General features: G+C 40.3%; 2 protein-coding genes across 2 annotated transcripts; both read left to right on the forward strand.

Annotated features, from left to right (window-relative positions):
* Positions 1-7338: 7338 nt before the first annotated feature.
* On the forward strand, positions 7339-14977 carry LOC133150951 (uncharacterized). The gene is made up of 5 exons (XM_061273590.1): positions 7339-7690; positions 8806-8823; positions 9798-9819; positions 10359-13158; positions 13287-14977. Exons 4-5 carry the CDS (start codon positions 10833-10835, stop codon positions 13316-13318), a joined length of 2358 nt encoding a protein of 785 aa, XP_061129574.1. The 5' UTR covers positions 7339-7690; positions 8806-8823; positions 9798-9819; positions 10359-10832; the 3' UTR covers positions 13319-14977.
* A 111-nt stretch (positions 14978-15088) lies between these two features.
* Positions 15089-20332, forward strand: LOC133150950 (uncharacterized). Its single transcript, XM_061273589.1, has 4 exons — positions 15089-19554; positions 19661-19833; positions 19970-20112; positions 20190-20332. Exon 1 carries the CDS (start codon positions 15138-15140, stop codon positions 17964-17966), a length of 2829 nt encoding a protein of 942 aa, XP_061129573.1. The 5' UTR covers positions 15089-15137; the 3' UTR covers positions 17967-19554; positions 19661-19833; positions 19970-20112; positions 20190-20332.
* The last annotated feature ends 1654 nt before the right edge of the window (positions 20333-21986 follow it).

The raw sequence follows: 21986 nt of genomic DNA on the forward strand, positions 1-21986 counted from the left end.
TACCAAAAACTTCACAGCTTTTATTTTGAAATTCACACCCAATTCCCTTTTCCCTTCTCATTTCTACATTTTTCAACCGATTCAACCCATTCCAACTTTCAACTGTTCATCTTTTTTCTACCTATTCCACAACTTCCCACTTACCAAAAACTTCACATCTTTTATTTTGAAATTCACCACAAATTCTCCAAATATTCTACATTTCTCAAGTAATTCAACACGTTTCAACATCGTTCGGCAGCATTCCCCGAAGAAGTTATTCATACATTTCGCCTTCACACGCAATTTCTCCAGAAATTGCAAAATTCTAGTTAGTGTGAAGGTGAAGACCTTCACACTATTGTTATTCCTGTCCTTTATTATTATTCTACTTATTCTGCCCACTTTTTTGGTGCTTAACTACTTCCACATACTTCAACCGATTCACTCCATTCCACTTTTCACTTATTCCAAATATTCATGGCAAGTGTGCTCACATTTTTCTCATTCCAAAAATTTTCCGTTTTCGCATAATTCATAAATTTATGGCGATTTTTGCCCCATTCATTCTTAATGGCAGATTCAACATTTCACATTTACGTTGTTCCAGTTTGAAATTCACCTCATTCAACACATTCAAATCACATTGGGGACATTCCCAAACTTGCCAAATTCAACATTTTCACGTTTTCATCTTTTATTTTGAAATTCACACCCAATTCCTTTTTCCCTTTTCCTTTCTCATTTCTACATTTTTCAACCGATTCAACCCATTCCAACTTTCCACTGTTCATCTTTTCTCTACCTATTCCACAACTTCCCACTTACCAAAAACTTCACATCTTTTATTTTGAAATTCAACCAAAATTCCCTAAAATTTCCTTTTTCTACTCTAATTTCTACATTTTTCAACCGATTCAACCCATTCCAACTTTCAACTGTTCATCATTTTTCTACCTATTCCACAACTTCCCACTTACCAAAAACTTCACATCTTTTATTTTGAAATTCACGCCCAATTCCTTTTTCCCTTCTAATTTCTACATTTTTCAACCGATTCAACCCATTCCAACTTTCAACTGTTCATCTTTTCTCTACCTATTCAACAACTTCCCACTTACCAAAAACTTCACTTCTTTTATTTTGAAATTCACACTCAATTCCTTTTTCCCTTCTCATTTCTACATTTTTCAACCGATTCAACCCATTCCAACTTTCAACTGTTCATCATTTTTCTACCTATTCCACAACTTCCCACTTACCAAAAACTTCACATCTTTTATTTTGAAATTCACGCCCAATTCCTTTTTCCCTTCTAATTTCTACATTTTTCAACCGATTCAACCCATTCCAACTTTCAACTGTTCATCTTTTCTCTACCTATTCAACAACTTCCCACTTACCAAAAACTTCACATCTTTTATTTTGAAATTCACACCCATTTCCTTTTTCCCTTCTCATTTCCACATTTTTCAACCGATTCAACTCGTTTCAACATCATTCTGCAGCATTCCTTCAATATTTATTCAACTTCTTCACCTTCACACGCAATTCCTTCAGGAATTGCAAATTCTAGTTATTGTGTGAAGGCGAAGGCCTTCACACATATGTTATTCTACACCATTCTCTATTATTATTGTGTGAAGGCGAAGGCCTTCACACATTGATATTGTACTTTATTATTAAACAACTTATTCCTCCCACTTTTTTGACATCTAACTACTCCCACATGCTTCAACCGATTCACCTCGTTCAACCTTTCACACGTTCCAAAAATTCATGGCACGCTTGCCAGTATTTTTCGCGTTCATAACATTTACCGTTTTTAAGTAATTAGCAAATTTGTGCCTTTTATTTCCCCATTCATTCTTAATGGCAATGTCAACCCGAGCCAGTTTCCTGTAGTGGGTTCGATTCCCACATTGGGCGTCATTAATTATTTTACTCTTTATTCTTCCCGCTTATCATTTTCAACGCTTATCATTTGTAACTAACATTCGCATTCAACATTCATTACATTAAGCAATTTCCACCACTTTGATTACGTATTCGCATTCAACAAACACATTCATTACATTAACCAAATTCAACCAGTATGTAGACAGGGACACAATTAGCTCGTGGGAAACACAAGTGATTCCAGTACACGAGCATCTTTCCCGAGTGGTATCAAATCCCGCGTCAGTTCGATTCCCACATTGGGCGTCATTATATATTTTACTCTTTATCCTTCCCCTTATCATTTTCAACGCTTATCATTTGTACCTTTTTTGTAACATTTGTAACATTTCATTTTTAACGCTTATCATTTGTACCTTTTTGTAACATGTATTTGTAACATTTTCCCATTTATTTCACAATTATTTCTTTCCCTTTTCATTCTTCCCGCTCATCATTTTTAACGCTTAACGTTTGTAACTTAACATCTGCCTTCGCCTTCACACGCAATTTCTTCCGAAATTGCAATTCTAGTTATTATTATTATTATTCTCTTTTATTCTCCACACTTTTTTGACACGTTTCATCTTCCACATAATTCATCCGATTCACTCCATTCCACTTTTCACGTATTCCAAATATTCACGCGACGAGCGCTTATATTTTTCTCGTTCCGAAAATTTTCCGATTCCGCAAAATTCCCAAAATTCCGACAAATTTTTCCCCATTCATTCTTAATGGCACATTCGACATTTCACATTTACGTCGTTCCAATTTGAAATTCACATCATTCAGCACATTCTAATCACATTCGGAAGGATTCTCGACATTCCCAAAATTCCCAAATTCGAAAATTTCACGTTTTCACGTTAAAAATTCCGACAAATTTTCACAAAATTTCGTTTTTCACCTCTAACTTCTACATTTTTCAACCGATTCAACTCGTTCCAACTTTCAACTGTTCATCTTTTGCCTACCTATTCCACAACGTCCCACTTACCAAAAACTTCACATCTTTTATTTTGAAATTCAACCAAAATTCTGTAAAATTTCGTTTTTCTACTCTAATTTCTACATTTTTCAACCGATTCAACCCATTCCAACTTTCAACTGTTCATTATTTTTCTACTGATTCCACAACTTCCCACTTACCAAAAGCTTCACATCTTTTATTTTGAAATTCACACCCAATTCCTTTTCCCTTCTCATTTCTACATTTTTCAACCGATTCAACCCATTCCAACTTTCAACTGTTCATCATTTTTCTACCTATTCCACAACTTCCCACTTACCAAAAACTTCACATCTTTTATTTTGAAATTCACACCCAATTCTCCAATATTTCCTTTTCTCCTTCTCATTTCTACATTTTTCAACCGATTCAACCCATTCTAACTTTCAACTGTTCATCATTTTTCTACCTATTCCACAACTTCCCACGTCCCAAAAACTTCACATCTTTTATTTTGAAATTCCCACCCAATTCCTTTTTCCCTTCTCATTTCTACATTTTTCAACCCATTCAACCCATTCCAACTTTCAACTGTTCATCATTTTTCTACCTATTCCACAACTTCCCACTTACCAAAAACTTCACATCTTTTATTTTGAAATTCACACCCAATTCCTTTTTCCCTTCTCATTTCTACATTTTTCAACCGATTCAACCCATTCCAAATTTATTCACTTAATTCACCTTATGCTTACCACATTCACTCCCATTCACCCCCACTTCCACTATGCTTACATAATTCAACCCTTGACCCCAAATTCCAGTGTGGCGGCCATCTTGGATGACCCTGAAGTGCCACCAATGAACCCAGAATGAACCGGAAGTGCCCCAAAACAAACGGAAAGTGACCCCAAATAGACCGGAAGTGACCTCAGGTAAACCGGAAGTGACCCCAGATCAAACCGGAAGTGACCCCAAATGTACCGGAAGTGACCTTTTTAGACCGGAAATGACCCCTAATAAACCGGAAGTGACCTCAGACGAACCGGAAGTGACCCAAATTAAACCGGAAGTGACCCCAAATAGACCGGAAGTGACCTCTGGTAAACCGGAAGTGACCCCAAATCAAACCGGAAGTGACCCAGAATGAACCGGAAGTGACCTTTTTAGACCGGAAATGACCCCAAATAAACCGGAAGTGACCTCAGCTAAACCGGAAGTCACCTGTTTTAAACCGGAAGTGACCCAAATAAACCGGAAGTGACCCAAACTAGACCGGAAGTGACCCGAATCAAACCGGAAGTGACCTTATTTCAACACTGAGTGGCCCAAATAGCTACATTTGCGCTAACTTTTTCGTTTTTTGTCTGATTTAACCCGTTTCGACATTTTTACCCCAAAAGTGAACCTCCTGAGGCCGTTTTTTTTTTTTGTTCCAAATTTAGAAAGATTTTGGCGCAATTGCTTTTTTTTATTTTCCCATTCATTCTCTATGGGGATTCAACATTTGCTCTAACTTCTACATTTTTTAACTGATTCAACTCGTTCCAACTTTCAACTGTACATCTTTTGCCTACCTATTCCACAACTTCCCACTTACCAAAAATTCCAAATTCGAAATTCAACCAAATTCTCCAAAATTTCGTTTTTCTACTCTAATTTCTACATTTTTCAACCGATTCAACCCATTCCAACTTTCAACTGTTCATCTTTTGCCTACCTATTCCACAACTTCCCACTTACCAAAAATTCCAAACTTTCAAATTTGAAATTCACCACAAATTCTCCAAATATTCTACATTTCTCAAGTAATTCAACACGTTTCAACATCGTTCGGCAGCATTCCCCGAAAAAGTTATTCATACATTTCGCCTTCACACGCAATTTCTCCAGAAATTGCAAAATTCTAGTTATTATTATTCTTCTATTTTATTCTCCACACTTTTTTGACACGTTTCATCTTCCACATAATTCATCCGATTCACTCCATTCCACTTTTCACGTATTCCAAATATTCACGCGACGAGCGCTTCCATTTTTCTCGTTCCGAAAATTTTCCGATTCCGCAAAATTCCCAAAATTCCGACAAATTTTTCCCCATCCATTCTTAATGGCACATTCGACATTTCACAAAATTTCGTTTTTCACCTCTAATTTCTACATTTTTCAACCGATTCAACCCATTCCAACTTTCAACTGTTCATCTTTTGCCTACCTATTCCACAACTTCCCACTTACCAAAAATTCCAAATTCTCAAATTTGAAATTCAACCAAAATTCTCTAAAATTCCGTTTTTCCACTCTAATTTCTACATTTTTCAACCGATTCAACCCATTCCAACTTTCAACTGTTCATCTTTTGCCTACCTATTCCACAACTTCCTACTTACCAAAAATTCCAAATTCTCAAATTTGAAATTCAATCAAAATTCTCTAAAATTCCGTTTTTCCACTCTAATTTCTACATTTTTCAACCGATTCAACCCATTCCAACTTTCAACTGTTCATCTTTTGCCTACCTATTCCACAACTTGCCACTTACCAAAAATTCCAAATTCTCAAATTTGAAATTCAACCAAAATTCTCTAAAATTTCGTTTTTCTACTCTAATTTCTACATTTTTCAACCGATTCAATCCATTCCACATTTATTCCCCTTATTCACCTTATGCCTACCACATTCACCCCCACTTCCACTATGCTTCCCACATTCACTCCCATTCACCCCCACTTCCACTATGCTCACACAATTCAACCCTTGACCCCCAATTCCAGTGTGGCGGCCATCTTGGATGACCCTGAAGTGCCACCAATGAACCCAGAATGAACCGGAAGTGCCCCAAATCAAACCGAAAGTGACCCCAAATAGACCGGAAGTGACCTCAGGTAAACCGGAAGTGACCCCAAATCAACCCGGAAGTGACCCCAAATGTACCGGAAGTGACCTTTTTAGACCGGAAATGACCCCTAATAAACCGGAAGTGACCTCAGACGAACCGGAAGTGACCCAAATTAAACCGGAAGTGACCCAAATAAACCGGAAGTGACCCGAAATAGACCGGAAGTGACCCCAAATAGACCGGAAGTGACCTCTGGTAAACCGGAAGTGAACCCAAATCAAACCGGAAGTGATCCAAAATGAACCAGAAGTTACCTTTTTAGACCGGAAATGACCCCAAATAAACCGGAAGTGACCTCAGCTAAACCGGAAGTGACCTGTTTTAAACCGGAAGTGACCCAAATAAACCGGAAGTGACCCCATATAGACCGGAAGTGACCCCAAATAGACCGGAAGTGACCTCTGGTAAACCGGAAGTGACCCCAAATCAAACCGGAAGTGACCCCAAATGAACCGGAAGTGACCTTTTTAGACCGGAAATGACCCCAAATAAACCGGAAGTGACCTCAGCTAAACCGGAAGTGACCTGTTTTAAACCGGAAGTGACCCAAATAAACCGGAAGTGACCCAAACTAGACCGGAAGTGACCCGAATCAAGCCGGAAGTGACCTTATATCAACACTAAGTGCCCCAAATAGCTACATTTGCGCTAACGTTTTTGTTTTTTGTCCGATTCAATCCGTTTCAACATTTTTACCCCAAAAGTGAACCTCCTGAGGCCGTTTTTTTTGTTTTGTTCAAAATTTAGAAAGATTTTGGCGCAATTGCTTTTTTTTATTTTCCCATTCATTCTCTACGGGGATTCAACATTTGCTCTAACTTCTACCTTTTTTTTTACTCTAATTTCTGCATTATTGCATTTCAACTTTCTAATGGATTTTTTGTGTATTGTGACAGCAAACGAGCAGGTGATTTAGCAAGCGTCTGATATGAGAGCATTGTGTTCGTATGGAGCGTGTTTGAAGTGAACAGCAGAGAAGAAAGCGCATGTGTAATGGCGGCCTCCGTATGATATCCGGATAAAAAACAAAAATTGTATCCATGTATAATGCGCACCCCAGATTTTATGACAATAAATTAGTTACATTTTGCGCATTATACATGAAAAAATACGGTATGTTAGTTTGCGAGCAAGCTGTAAGACGCATTCAGATTTGTTCCAAGAAGCAAAAAGCGCTCCATTTGCATTCATCTCTGAATGCAGACAGTAAACATGCAGCGTATCCACAATGTCCTCATTCGAAGCACATGTGCGTGTACTTTTACTTACTTTTTTTGTATTTAGAAATAACATTTTAAAATTTTTAGTAACTGATTTATCTCTCTCTCTTTCTCTCACGCTCTCATCCTCTTTATGCAGTTGAATTGCTTTGATGAATTGCTGTCACAAAGTTTCGAGGTCTTTATTGTGGGAGAGATTTGGCATACATTACAACGTCTGTTGTGGTGGTGCTTGACACATTGTCCAAACTGTTACTTCCCAATTTGAACACTAGGTGTCACCCAAATGACATTAAAAACTGACGTGGTGCTGTCGCTGCGTTGCAGTGTAAACAATAAAAGAAAAAAGAAGTATGAAATCGATTATCGAAATTACTGCAAGAGTCAAACTTGTTTGTCAACATTATAGTTCCATACATCAACCCTCACATTTTGAAACATTCAACGGCCATTGAATACCTGCCGAGCTAGACTGCAATTGACTGATTTTATGAATCCAAACTCTACTTTTGATATTCAACCAGCAGCACATCGTCATTTTTCTGACTAGGTACGTGGCTCAAAACACGATAATTTAATAAACTACTTACCCCAGGGACTTGAAATTTAGATTTTCCGATTGTCGTAAATGCATCACGAGAGCATGTACGCGTCACGAGGTGAACACATTCATTCCGGTGCGGCCGTGAATGTCTGACCAAGGTAAGTAGCAACACGTCGTCCTCATAAGAATTCAAATGGCCAAATGTGTTCTTTAATGGTCTAATCTACTATAAACTCTACTCTACTATAAACTACCATGTTTATGTCCGCGCGTGTAGGCAAGTAGCGTCAAACGGTCCTTGCGTTTTCTTGCTATCGTTAGCACGCTAGCATCTGCGCTTGCTACTGTTAGCTCGTTATCGCGCGTGGTAACGACATATATTCAAACGTTGAGGTAATATAGTTAGTGCGTCTTCTAGCGTTGAGACGTTCTGACGTTGGCGGTCATTGAGATATAACCAAATTAGGACGATAGGCCGCATGTTTGAAAAGTGTTAAGATTTGTTTCGTTTAAGTCGTTACGTTTATAAAGTCAATAAACCTACGGCCGCCATTTTAATTTCTTTACGGCAGAAATGCATGGCGTCTTTCTCCCTGTTTAGAAAATGATGTATTTGAGGCTTGCTAACTCAGTCATGTATTCATATTTAATGAAAATGTTCAGTGGCTGTACTTATTATTACTTATTCATATGCATATGAATACACACAGTTTTTGAGTCATTACAAACGATTTCTTTTTACATGCACGTTTTTGGTTGACTGATTTTCTGAAAATACGAGCCTCGGGGGATTTGGAAGTCTGTTTAATGTTCGAAAAATGTATTTTTGTATGCCTCAATAAGGCATTGCAATCTGTATGAGTGGTTTGTATGTGATCTCACTGCACACATACATTGTCACCGTGAGAACCCTGACGGCCGTGATTGAGTTGTTTGATAATATGTTTGAATTACACCATTTTTCATGAAAATTGGCTGATCATGAGAGGAGCATCTCTGGTTCTGACCATTTTGCGGATGTGTAAAAAGTGTGTTGTGGGTTCTGTGGAAGTTTGAACATTTTCTCCAAACATAAGAAGATTCACGTTTGCATGCTGTATTGTATCTTATTTTTGATTGGTAGAGTTTGTGTGCAAGAAATATTTTAAATTCTCAAACCAAAATATTTGTTTGTATTTAAAAATAATATATTTTTAAATTTTTTACATTTGTCAGAAATGTATGTTCAAGTATAGTAACTGATTTCTCTCTCTCTCTCTTCCTCTCTATGCAGTTGAATTGCTTTGATCAGGTAAGGTGTGGATTATGATTATTTAATTTCACTAATGGCATCAGACAGATTCATAATTTTTGCAGCAACAAAATAATTCTTTCTTCATGCTCTTGATTTTTACTGGATTTTGAAAATACAAGACTAAAGGAGATTGGAAAGTAGGTTTTGGTGTTACATAGAAAAAACCCTGAAAAAATACCTCAACAAAGATTCGAGGTTTTTCTTTTTGTGGGAGAGATTTGGCATACATTACAACGTTTGTTGTTGTGGTGGTGCTTTACACATTGTCCAAACTGTTACTTCCCAATTTGAACACTAGGTGTCACCCAAGTGACATTAAAAAACTGATGTGATGCTGATGCCTCGTTGCAGTGTAAACAATAAAAGAAAAAATAAATATAAAATCGATTATCCAAATTACTGCAAGAGTCAAACTTGTTTGTCAACATTATAATTTCATACATCAATCCCTCACATTTTGAAACATTTTACGGCCTTTGAATACCTGCCGAGCTAGACTGCAATGCTTTTTTCATCGCCACTGCATGTCCTTCAAAAACAAGTGGTAGCTTGTTCAATTTTCAACGACTTTTATGAGGCAGTCTTTTTACTTCTGCTATCATTACAAAGCATATATAAATACGTTCTAGGGTTTTTTCTTTGAGATGCTGTTTCTAACATTGTGACTTTTCAGTCGTGTTGTGTGCAAATAGCGACTAGTCATCAAATTGATTTTTCATTGGTTTGGATGGGTTTGTATGGTGACAGGAGCATCCCCAGTTGTGACCACTGTGTGGATGTGTTTGAAGTGAATCATATTCAAATGTTTATGTTCTGATTTTGCTTAATTTTGGTTAAGTAGATTGTGTGCTAAAAATATTTAAAATATCAAAATGTGTATATTTTAAATAGTCCTGCAACATTTTGTACAGTTTTTGTACGCAGATGTATGTTCAAGTTCAATAACTGATTCTCTTTTTCTCTGTTTGCAGAGTTCATTCGCTTTGACCAAAGGTGAAGTGCAGATTATATCCAGCCAGCTAACCATGCTTCCACCCATTATGCAATAAAAGTTTCATAGTGATGTTTAACTGTAAAAAATGCTGTTTGTTCTTTGTACAACATACAATTAGATGCAGAGATCCTGTCACCTGTTTGCAAATGCGTTTATACATTTCATGTACAAATGCTATTGTTAGGAATATTACAATCTTTTATCATTTACTGCTGTGCCATTTATCATTCATTTTGTGGCCACATAAACACATGATTTTCTGCACAGAATTGCTAACCGATTTTCATATTTTATTATAAATTGTCATGCAAATTTAATTTCATTACTTATTTTTTTAATTATTTACTTAATTCAAAAACCATTTCTAGTATACGGCGGGTCTGCAGTGACAGTAAAAATAAGGTTGCCGTGCCACCATTTTTTAAAGCTGACGTGAATTACAAGAGAAGTAGAAAGATGGTAATGTTGTAACAACTATTTGAACACTGTGGTTGACTTTAATTAATGCTTTTATGCTTTTTGTACCCCTTCTCCCCAGGCTGCCGACTGAGTCCCCCCCCCAACCCTCTTTTTTGCTGCTCCACTTTTTGTCTCTGACTTCTTTCACTCACTGTCTATCTTGGATTGACGACGCATTGTGGTGGACGTTGACTCAGACATTGACGAATCAGACGTGGACTTTGATCCCTGTGTTGAGGATCAAACTTTTTTTTTTTTATCCTTGTGGTGTGGATCAGACCTTGACTTGATCCCTGGTATCTGGATCAGACCTTGACTTGATCCTTGCCTGGATCGGACCTTGACTTGATCCCTTGCGGTGCGGGATCTGATGAAAAAAAAAACCCTGCCTTGGGATTGGCATTGAAATATAACCCTGTTGTGGGCTGTGCATTCAAAATATAACCTGTTGTGGGCTGTGCATTGAAATATAGCTTCTTGGACCTGGGCCTAACTGTGAAATATTACTACCTCTTGTGCGAGATCCAATTGACAAAAGTGCAAGACACGAGCCATGCCGCGCAAAAGCAAGAAGGCGCAAGCTGTCAAGATAAGCTGGCAACAACGTAAAAAAAACACTGACTGTGGAAGTGCAGATAAACCAACACCCGCTGAAGAATTGCTGGCCATTGAACCTGGAAACTCTACGGAGGTAATGATGTCTACATCTCATGATCCTGTAACATGTGTTTTGGCATCCTACAGTCAAGATCATCCAAAGTATGCTGATTCCAGAAACAGTCAGTGTGCTGCAAACTCTGCTACATTTCTAGCTTTCCTGCAGGAGACAGACAATGTGACAAGTGCTCACCTGGACCTTGTTCTCGATCGAGGCAATGAGCTCTATGTGGCTACTGTGGCTGTGCTGAAAGCAGAAGGACGATACGAACATCCTCATTTGGCAACCGATGAAATTCCATCCATTGTGAATGGCTTTCACAAACAACATGTGTTAATAAAGTATCAGTCAATGTATGGTCTTTTCAATTCCTCTATTGCTGATGTGGCATTTATGATGCTCTGTGACGGACTTCAGTGCCTGGTGTCAGAGGTAAATTATGCTCTTTTGGTTATGAATTCATTGTTTATTGCTGTTTTCCGAAACCAACAAGGGAGATATGGCTATTTTGATCCACACGCCAGAGAACGTGATGGTCTCCCTCCGCCCTCCGGTGCACCACATGGTACAGCTGTCATGATGCTTTTTACATGTTTGAACGATCTGATAGATAAGCTCATACAGGTGTTCACTCTGGCTGGTGCCGCTCCCACTACTCAATATGAATTGATGCCGGTAAGTTTTCAACCTATTGACAATGCAAGTGACCGTGAAATGGCGACTGATGCAGAAGCTTCTCCAATGACAACACACAATGATGACGCTATGTTAAGCCAGTCTGCTGCTGAGATGACACACAACAGTAAGGTGGTATGTACACAACAACAAAAAACACGAGATGTGTTGAAAATTGCGAGATCCAAAAGGAGAACATTTGCAAGACGAACTCAAGCCCACAACATAATTGACAAAGCTATGGCGAGAGTCACAAAACAAGAAACAAGGCGAATAAACGCAAACCTGAAAAAGAAGGAACGTTACAGCCAAACTCCAGAGATTAGACAACGTAAAAAGTCTTACATAGTGACTCGCTACCAGCAAGATCCTAATTTCCGTGTAAAACAAAAGTCGTTTGCAGTCGACCGCTATTGCAAACATGACACAATTAAGATGAAACAGCGTTCTTATAGCAAACAGAAATATACTCATGACGATGAATACCGAGCCAAAAAGTGCTATTCTGTTAAACAGAAATATAGTCATAATGTTGAGTATCGGACCAAAAAATGTTCCTATATCAATCAGCGATATGGTCATGACGATCAATTTCGGAACAAACAACGTTCCTATATCAATCAGAGATATGGTCATGACGAACAATTTCGGAACAAACAACGTTCCTATATCAATCAGAGATATGGTCATGACGACCAATTTCGGAACAAACAACGTTCCTATATCAATCAGAGATATGGTCATGAGGACCAATTTCGGAACAAACAACGTTCCTATATCAAGCAGAGATATAGTCATGATGATCAGTTTCGGAACAAACAACGTTCCTATATCAAGCACAGATATGGTCATGATGATGAATTTAGGCGTAAACAACGTTCTTATATCAAAGACCGTTACGCACTTGATCCTGCATTCAGATCCAAGCAGAAGGAGAACTCAAGTTTGCTTTGGAAAGCCAAACATGATTCATCAATGAAGGCAAATGCTCATCGCACTGCAATGAAAGTACTACAAAAATACAGAGTCATTAACAGATTATGTAAAGAGAGAAACAATTGCGCAATCATGAAAGCTGTTGCGCTATTCAAAGTTCAGGTAAAAAATGGACCGACTTTTGTTTGCACAGTTTGCCACAGAGCATTATTTCCCAATCAAGTACGCCAGCTGACCAAATATAAGAAAAACAAGGACGTTGTTGCAAGTTGTCTCACACGAAGGTTTGTTCATATTTGTAATCGTGAATGTAACACATGCTGCAAAGTACCGGATGAGAGAAAAATGGAGTGGATATGTCACACCTGCCATGCACATCTCAAAGATGGTAAAATGCCAGCACTTGCTGTAACTAACCATCTCCAACTTGCAGACATTCCCACTGAACTGTGTGATCTGAATATTCTGGAAAGACATCTCGTTTCAAAATGCATTTCATTTGCCAAAATCGTCCCTCTGCCAAAGGGTCAACAACGAGCCATCCGTGGGAATGTTGTGTGTGTACCATCAGAAGTGGAAGAAACGGTCAATGTCTTGCCCAGACTAAGAAGTAGGTCTCAGGTGTTGAGAGTGAAACTGAAAAGACGACTTTGTTACAAAGGACATCAGATATTTCAAACTGTCACTTGGTCCAAGTTAATGAGTGCCCTGATAAAACTGAAACAAATTCATCCGCAGTACAGAAACATCACCATTCGCGACGATGCTGACCTTTGTGACCCGACGCTCACTGATGATGACAGCGGCTCTGATGAAGACGAAATGAACGAGAGTGACTACAATGAGGAAGACCTCGAGGCAATCCACGCATTTGAGAGGGATGCTCTCTGTGAATTGAACAGTGACTCACAGAACGATGCACGTGGTAATGTGCAGCAACAACAGTGTGCTGAAAATGTGGAAGAAGGTGATGCACCAAATGGTGGGGTTATCCTGGAGTCATGTCTCCAACCAAATGATGTGTCAGAGGAAATTATGAGTTTTACTCAAGGCATTTACTGTGTGGCTCCTGCAGAAAGAAATAACCCCGTAAGCTTTTTCAGGACTCCCAAACTTGAGGCCATGGCATTTCCAGTGCAATTTCCAACTGGACAAAACACCCTCGATGAAGAGAGACAAATAAAAGTCACACCAAGCAAATATTTCAAAACACGTCTGTGTTGTGTGGATGAACGTTTTGCCCGTGATACAAACTACTTGTTCTTTGCTCAGTTTGTGACTGAAATTTACCTGGCAACATCAAGCATGAGAATCCAGCTACGCAAAGGTAAACCTTTTACCAGGGATGGTCGGAGGATAAACAATGCTATGCTGCAGGACAAACGTGAAGTTGAAAAACTGGTGCGCAGCAAGGATGCAGTCCGTTTCATGACGCCCCTGAGAGGCACGCCAGCCTATTGGGAAAGAACCACCAAAGATCTTTTTGCAATGATCCGACAGCTGGGTACACCCACATTCTTTTGCACATTTTCTGCTGCCGAAATGCGTTGGGAAGAGGTTATCACTGCCATTAAAGCGCAACAAGGTGAGGTGGTGAATTTTGCTGAACTTGACTGGGCCACGAAGTGTGAAATTCTGCGCAGCAATCCTGTGACGACAATGCGCATGTTTGACAAACGTGTGGAAGCTCTGTTCAGAGATTTGATCCTCTCTCCGGCACGACCGATTGGTGAAGTCGTCGACTACTTTTACCGATTGGAGTTTCAGCACAGAGGAAGTCCTCACATTCATTGCCTCATATGGGTTAAAGATGCCCCTGTATTTGAGGAAGCCTCAGAAGGAGCCATCTGCGATTTTGTGTCCCGCTACATCTCGGCTCAGCTGCCGGACCCAGAAAAGGAACCCGAGTTGTATAAAAAAGTCACAGAAGTTCAGATGCACAGCAAAGGTCACACCAAAACGTGCGTCAAACACCAAGGTGCAAACTGCCGATTTGGTTTTCCCAGACCACCGTGCGAAACCACAATGATCATCACACCTGTAGCCTGTGAAAATCAAGATCAACACAAGGAGAAGCAGGTGGTGGCAAATGACAAGCTTGTTCGTGTGCAGCGTTTGCTGAATGAACCCGAAACCTCATCCCTGACTTTGCCGCAGCTTTTGGCTAAATGCGAGCTCACTGACGCCGAGTACGTGGAATGTTTGTACATGACCGCCTCAAAGAGTTCTGTTGTGCTCAAGCGAGATCCAAAAGACTGCTGGGTGAACAACTACAACCGCCATTTGCTTCTTGCCTGGGATGCCAACTTGGACATCCAGTACATTCTGAATGCCTTTTCGTGCATCTCGTACATCTGCAGCTACATCAGCAAAGCTGAACACGGTCTGAGTCAATACCTGAAGTCTGTTATTGAAAACTCACGCAATGAAAATGTCAATGAGAGCGATGAAATGAAACAAATCATGCAAGCGTACTCAAAGAAAAGAGAAGTGAGTGCTCAGGAGTGTGCCGCACGCGCGTGCGGCTTGCATATGAAACAGTCCTCTCGCAGTGTGGTATTTGTACAAACGAGTGACAATCCGCTGAAAATGAGTTATCCTCTCTCGCTCCTTGAGGGCAAAACGCAGGAGTCTCATGAAGTGTGGATGACTGGCCTGCCAGACAAATATAAAAGCAGACCCCAAACGAAGGACTTTGAAGTGATGTGCTTGGCCGATTTTGCATCAACATGCAGAATTGTTTATGGAAAACAGGTAAAAGGCAAAAATGTTTTGCCTCTGCTGAACGACATGGGCTTTGTCCAGAAAAGAAAAGAAAAAGCTGCGGTCATCAAATACTGCAAATTCTCTGAACAAAAGAATCCAGAGGAATATTACTGCTCCTTGCTCAAGCTGTACCTGCCTCATCGTGCTAATTGCCAGTTAAAATCTGAACGCTGTCCCTCATATCAGTTGTTTCATGATCATGCCTGTGTACAGTTACCATATAACGACTCTGTGGAGCGTGTGTGCGAAATTGTCAACAGGAACAGAGAAAGGTATGAGAAGCACAGTAAAGACATTGACGATGCCATCCAAGAGGTGGAGGAGAGCGGGCTCGTCATAAACGAATGGTGCCACCTGGCTCCTGAGAGCGAGTTGCAAAGACTCGAATGCATTGAGGAAAACAACGCAAGAGATGAACCAAATGACAACGTGGAGGACAATGTCCCGGACTATAACGTAAGGTCAGAAACGTCTGAAATTTCCATTGCGACAGAAGCTGCTGCCATCGATCCCGCAGTGTTACGTGACATGTATCGGAACCTGAACCAAAAGCAAGCGTCTGTTTTCTACAAGGTCAGAGATTGGTGCATAAAACGTGTGTGTAGCTCAAAGCCCATCGAGCAGTTCTTCTACCACATCAACGGTGGCGCCGGGACCGGCAAATCGCATCTCATTAAGTGTATCCACACCGAGGCTACCAAAATACTGCAAAGACTACCACGACTGGCTGAGGAGGCCGACATTTCCAAACAGACGGTCGTTCTCGCAGCCTTCACTGGCACGGCGGCATTCAACATTTCTGGGACAACTTTGCATTGTCTGCTCAAACTGCCGAGAAGTCTCAAACCCCCGTACCACGGCCTGGGCAATAAACTGGACGAAGTCAGAGCCGAGCTGTCGATCGCCCAAATACTCATCATCGACGAGATTTCCATGGTGTCCAAAGACCTCTTTGCCTACGTGAATGCCAGGTTGATACAAATCAAAGGCATCAATTTACCTTTTGGTGGCATGTCTGTTCTTGCTGTTGGAGATTTCTTTCAGCTCCCTCCCGTGAGACAGTCCAAACCGCTATGCGTGTACGATCCCACTCGGCTGGACCACTGGCGTGACAACTTCAAAAAGATCACGCTCACCGCCATCATGAGGCAGAAAGACGATGTTGCCTTTGCCGAACTGCTGAACCGACTCCGGGTGAAAGAAAAGTCTGATGAACTTTCGGAACTGGACAGAGCTCTTCTTGCTACGAGGTACACTTCTCCAGAAATGTGTCCAAGTCATATTCTGCATGTTTTTGCCACCAATAAACAGGTAGATGGCCATAACTCTGCGATGCTGGATCTGCTTCATAAGGACATTGTACAAATTGATGCAGATGACTACAAGAAGGACAAACAAACCGGCAGAATGGCGAGGCAAACTTTCCCTGTGCAAGGCGCTAAGAGCGAGCTCCCGGACTCGATCAGAGTTGCCCTCGGTGCTCGTGTTATGCTCACGCGTAATTTTGATGTTCAAGCAGGTCTGTGCAACGGGACGTTTGGAAAAATTGTGGAATTGGTCAACTATCCGAATGAAGCCCGCGTAAAGAAAGTTGGGTTGGAACTTGATCATGTGAGTAACACAGCGCGTGCCGCTAACCGTGTGTACATTGACAGACAGGAGGAGAAGCTGAAAAAGCCTGGAGTGACGCGCCGACAGTTTCCCATCAAGCTTGCTTTTGCCTGCACGATCCACAAGGTACAAGGCATGACAACGTCAGAGGCTGCTGTTTCGCTGAAAGGCGTTTTCGAACACGGCATGGGGTACGTAGCTCTGAGTAGAGTGACCTCGCTCAGCGGTCTGCATATTCTGCATATGGACGAGAGAAGACTTCATGCAAATCCAGAAATCACTGCTGCTCTTGCTGAGATGGCAGAGGATTCTTTGGAGAGCGTCATGCCACTCCTTCACGTGATGCCGTCGGTAGATCGAGCAAATCACCTGGTTGTCGTCCATCATAACACCGAAGGGCTGTCTTGTCATGTGCAGGACATCAGGTGCCACCACGAGCTGCACTTTGCTGATGTTTTGTGCTTCACAGAGACACACCTTCAAGGATCTGTGGCTGATGGACGTGCCTGCTTGGAAGGCTTCACAATGTTTCACAGGAACCGAAGAGATTCTTACACAAACTGTCCTGACTTGGCAACAAAACTTGGTGGCGGCGTAGGTATTTGTGTCAAAAGTCACATTGCAGCCCAGGAAAAGAAATACATACAGGGTGTGACCGACATTGAATTTGTTGTGGTGAAACTTGAAGCTCCCCTCAATGTGTTGATTGCTGCCGTTTACAGGCCTCCAGGCAACAGTCTGCGCACTTTTCTGCCAAGCTTGGGAAATCTCTTGCGGTACCTTGAAGTAATGGACCATCATCAGATCTTGGTTTGTGGAGATTTTAATGAAGATATGCTATCTGCCTCATTCAAGCCCATTCTCGATTTGTTTCGCTCAACAGGTTACACGCAACTCATAACCACTGCTACCACTGACAAAAACACATTGCTTGACTTAATTTTTGTCTCTCGACCTCAGTGTGCTCTTCATTCAGGTGTCTTGCAAACGTACTACAGCTATCACAATCCTGTTTTCTGTGTTTTGGCCACTGAAAGGTAAGTCACAGCTAAATCATGTGGTTCAGCATTTGCAAAAAGGATGGAAATCAGAACGTGAACGTTGTCGTAAGTGTATAATATTAGTGGTGGGATGTGGTGGGTGATTTGTTGCCTTTAGGTGAGATGGGATCTGGGGCGAAAGTTGCTCAAAATGACAAATGAAAGAAACCTGCTGGAATAGTGGTTGGGGGTCGGTGAGGAATCACGTTGAGTTAAGGGAAGGCAGAGGCTTATTAAAATTTCAAAAAGCCTTCCCTTAACTCAACTTTTTAATTTTTAAAAAGCCTTCCCTTAACTCAACTTTTTATTTTTAAAAAGCCTTCCCTTAACTTAACGTTTTAATTTTTAAAAATGTTACTTTTATTTTTTTTAAATTTTAACTTTTAAAACTTTTACCTTTTTACATTTTTAAATTAACTTATGGTTGAGAGGAGACTTTTTAACTTTTTAAACCTTTATTTTACAATCAAATTTTAACCTTTTAAACCTTTATTTTACAATCAAATTTTAACCTTTTAAAACTTTATTTTACAATCAAATTTTAAAATTTTAAACCTTTATTTTACAATCAAATTTTAACCTTTTAAACCTTTATTTTACAATCAAATTTTAAAGATGAGTTAAGGGAAGGCCTTTTACATTTTAATTTTTTAATTGTTTTGAACTTTTATTTTGAATTTTTTTGAATGTCATAATCACCAGGCGAGAACAGAAAACAGATGAGGTAAGTTGCTCGTCATGAAACATGTTTTTTCCTTTCTTTCTAAAGAGAGTAAATGCTGCTATTTCACTCCTTTGTATTTTAACAGTTTTTATCTGGCGAAAGCAGTTCATCCCAGAATGGAGGCCAGAGGTAGGCATGACATATCACCTTATTGTAATGTAATTATAAAATTGTAACATGTTGTAATTTATAGTTAAGCTTGTGTAAGCCCTCTGTACAATCATACATTTTCAATCAACTTTGCTGGATTGTCCTTTTTTCTCCACAAAGACCTTGAGCATGCAAAAACATTCATCATGGACGAATGACTCCCAAGCAGACTCAAGGCACGCCACCCCTACAACATGGCAGCACAAGAGATGCTCAATTCCATCCCTGAAGACATCTCCAGAGATGCCTGGCTGGCAGCAGCTTGGAAGCAGGAGTGGGAGGCAGCTGGCCCCTCCCTCATGCACAGTTATGTCTGGGAACCAGGAGACGGCGCCATAGGAGGAGACGAACTACCTCGCCAGCAGTGGACCACACTGAACCGCTTAAGAACTGGTGTTGGGCGCTTCAACATGTCTAGTGGGGTCTGGCGGACAGTGCGGCATGCGAGTGCGGAGCCCTCGAGCAGACAGCCGACCACACCATCAACACCTACACCAACATATAGACCACCCTCAGAGGCCGGCCTCTTCGACCTGGGACCAGAGATGCTGGCGTGGCTCCACGACACCAAGTTGGAGCGCTGACGTTACACGAGAGAGAGAGAGAGAGAGAGAGAGAGAGAGAGAGAGAGAGAGAGAGAGAGAGAGAGAGAGAGAGAGAGAGAGAGAGAGACTCCCAAACCAGGGTGGCAAGAAGCAGGACTTCTCATTCCTCTGTAAGTAGCCAATTATTATTGACTATTGTTACAAAACACTCTCTTTAATTTTGAATGTCTTTTTCAACTCATGTCCTCAACCACCTCTATGTTTTTTCTTCTTCAGTTTTCTATGTTGCGTGTGGCTCCACATGCTCCATTTGTATAGACCATTTGTTTGGCCACCTTGGTACTCAGCCTTGATGAGACCTGGCCTGTCTCGCCAAAAAAATGACCGACATTTTAAGAAGATCCATGGGACCAGTGTTATTCTCCTTTTCTATTGACTCCAAGCAACAGGTAAGTAATTGTGATTCCAAATTGAATGTGTTCATATCATTCACTCAAGATGGACACAAGTTGTACATATGCTTGATTTATGACTGTATTGTAATGTGATTTTTCAAAATGAATTAATTATGATGTTATATTATAGCACAGGGAGAGCCAAGACTTTCCAAAAGACCTGTACAACGGAGGCCAGCATCATGAAACACAAACTCCCAAACCAGCACGGTAACATGAAACACAAACTCCCAAACCAGCATGGTAACACACAGGACTTCTTCTGATTCTTCTGTGAGTAACCATCAAGGAATATTTTCATGAAGCATTTTGCTCCTTTTCCTCAACACATCTTTCATGTTTTTTTTTAGTATGTTCTTGGGTCTTGCCTGTGGTTCTACACGCATCCAGAAATGCAGACAAAGAACAGCTTGGCCTTTAACAGTCGGAAGCCTCTGATTTTACTCTACTAAGCCTCAGATACAGTCTGTTTTCTGTTCTCATTCAGTCATTCATTCATTCATTTATTTATTATTTATTATTTATTATTTATTATTTATTATTTATTATTTATTATTTATTTATTTATTTATTTATTTATTTATTTATTTATTTATTCATTCATTCATTCATTCATTCATTCATTCATTTATTTATTTATTTATTTATTTATTTATTTATTTATTTATTATATTTTTTGCCTCAAATTATGTTTGCATTATCTTTTGTATAACAGCGTCTTCAATCATGTTGCACTTAAACTCTTAAAAAATAACACTGAAATTAACATAACATCCATCCATCCATTCATTCTCTGAACCGCTTAGTCCCCACGCGGGCCGCAGGTGTGCTGGATCCTATCCCAGCCGTCATCGGGCAGTAGGTGGGGGACGCCCTGAACCGGTTGCCAGCCAATCGCAGGGCACACAGCGATTATTATCTATTGAATCAGTAAAATACTTGATATGTTTTTATTTGTTATGTCTTCAGCGTTTTTGAAAGTTATTTATATTATTTCTTGCATTACTTCTTTGACTCAATTAAAAAAACTGTATTTTGTCCCAAAAGGCACTATTTTTTTCCTTCTCTTGTGTGTGATTTATTATATTTTGTTTCCAATATTTAAACAGCTCAGTGACCTAGTGGTAGAGTGTCCGTCCTGAGACTGGAAGGTTGTGGGTTCAAACCCTGGCCGGGTCATACCAAAGACTATAAAAATGGGACCCATTGCCTCCCTGCTTGGCACTCAGCATTAAGGGTTGGAATTGGGGGGTTAGATCACCAACTGATTCCCGAGCGCGGCACCGCTGCTGCTCACTGCTCCCCTCTCCCCCAGGGGATGGATTAAAATCACACGGGGATGGGTTAAATGCAGAGGACAAATTTCACCACACCCAGATGTGTGTGTGACCATCATTGGGACTTTAACTTTAACTTTTTTAACATGAATTTGAACACTTTCGAGTCAAGCCCAATTTATTCATACTTTCCGAAAGTTATTTATATTATTTCATGTATTACTTCTTTGATTCAATTAAAAAAAAAAAAACTAATTCCTCCCAAAATCAGGAGTTTCCGGGTTAACGTAATAAATCGGTGAGCGATTGGCTAAGGCAGCGCCCAATTACGTGAGCGGTTGTCTAAGCCAGCGCCCAATTATGTGAGCGGTTGGCTAAGGCAGCGTTATGGTAGCCAATCAGAGCCGGTGCTCTGTAAACTATTGCGGTTCGGTGTTATTGTGGAAATTATTACTCGCCACTTTAAACTTTGTGAAAATTATTAAGTATTCCAATATCCTCACATTTCATTTACTAGACATTTGCGTGTACATACATTTTCTAAATTTTAGAAAAGTCGCGTACACGCAGATTTGCGCTGCTAGATAAGAGTCAACATTCAGCATCTTACAAAATACACAAATCAGACATCTATTCGTTTAAGAATACTAATTCATTATGTTCATATGCCCATGTATTTCACCACTTAGTAATTGCCAATTTATATTTGGTGAACGACAATTGGCTGCAGAGAATGACGTTCCTGACGGGTCGCAGCCAGACGGTGAGAGTGGGCCGTCATACATCCACACCTCTCAGTCTCGGTACCGGCTCCCCACAGGGCTGCGTACTGAGCCCACTGCTTTACACGCTCTACACACATGCATGCAC

Source organism: Syngnathus typhle, linkage group LG3, assembly GCF_033458585.1.
Source record: "Syngnathus typhle isolate RoL2023-S1 ecotype Sweden linkage group LG3, RoL_Styp_1.0, whole genome shotgun sequence".
Taxonomy (NCBI): Eukaryota; Metazoa; Chordata; class Actinopteri; order Syngnathiformes; family Syngnathidae; genus Syngnathus; species Syngnathus typhle.

Excerpts from the sequence above, each read along its gene's own strand:
- LOC133150951 (XM_061273590.1), top strand. The coding sequence starts at position 10,833 with ATGCCGCGCAAAAGCAAGAAGGCGCAAGCTGTCAAGATAAGCTGGCAA. Across the intron at positions 13,159-13,286 it reads TGTCTTGCCCAGACTAAGAA|TACAGAAACATCACCATTCG; the intron begins GTAGGTCTCAGG and ends ATTCATCCGCAG.
- LOC133150950 (XM_061273589.1), top strand. The coding sequence starts at position 15,138 with ATGAGTTATCCTCTCTCGCTCCTTGAGGGCAAAACGCAGGAGTCTCAT.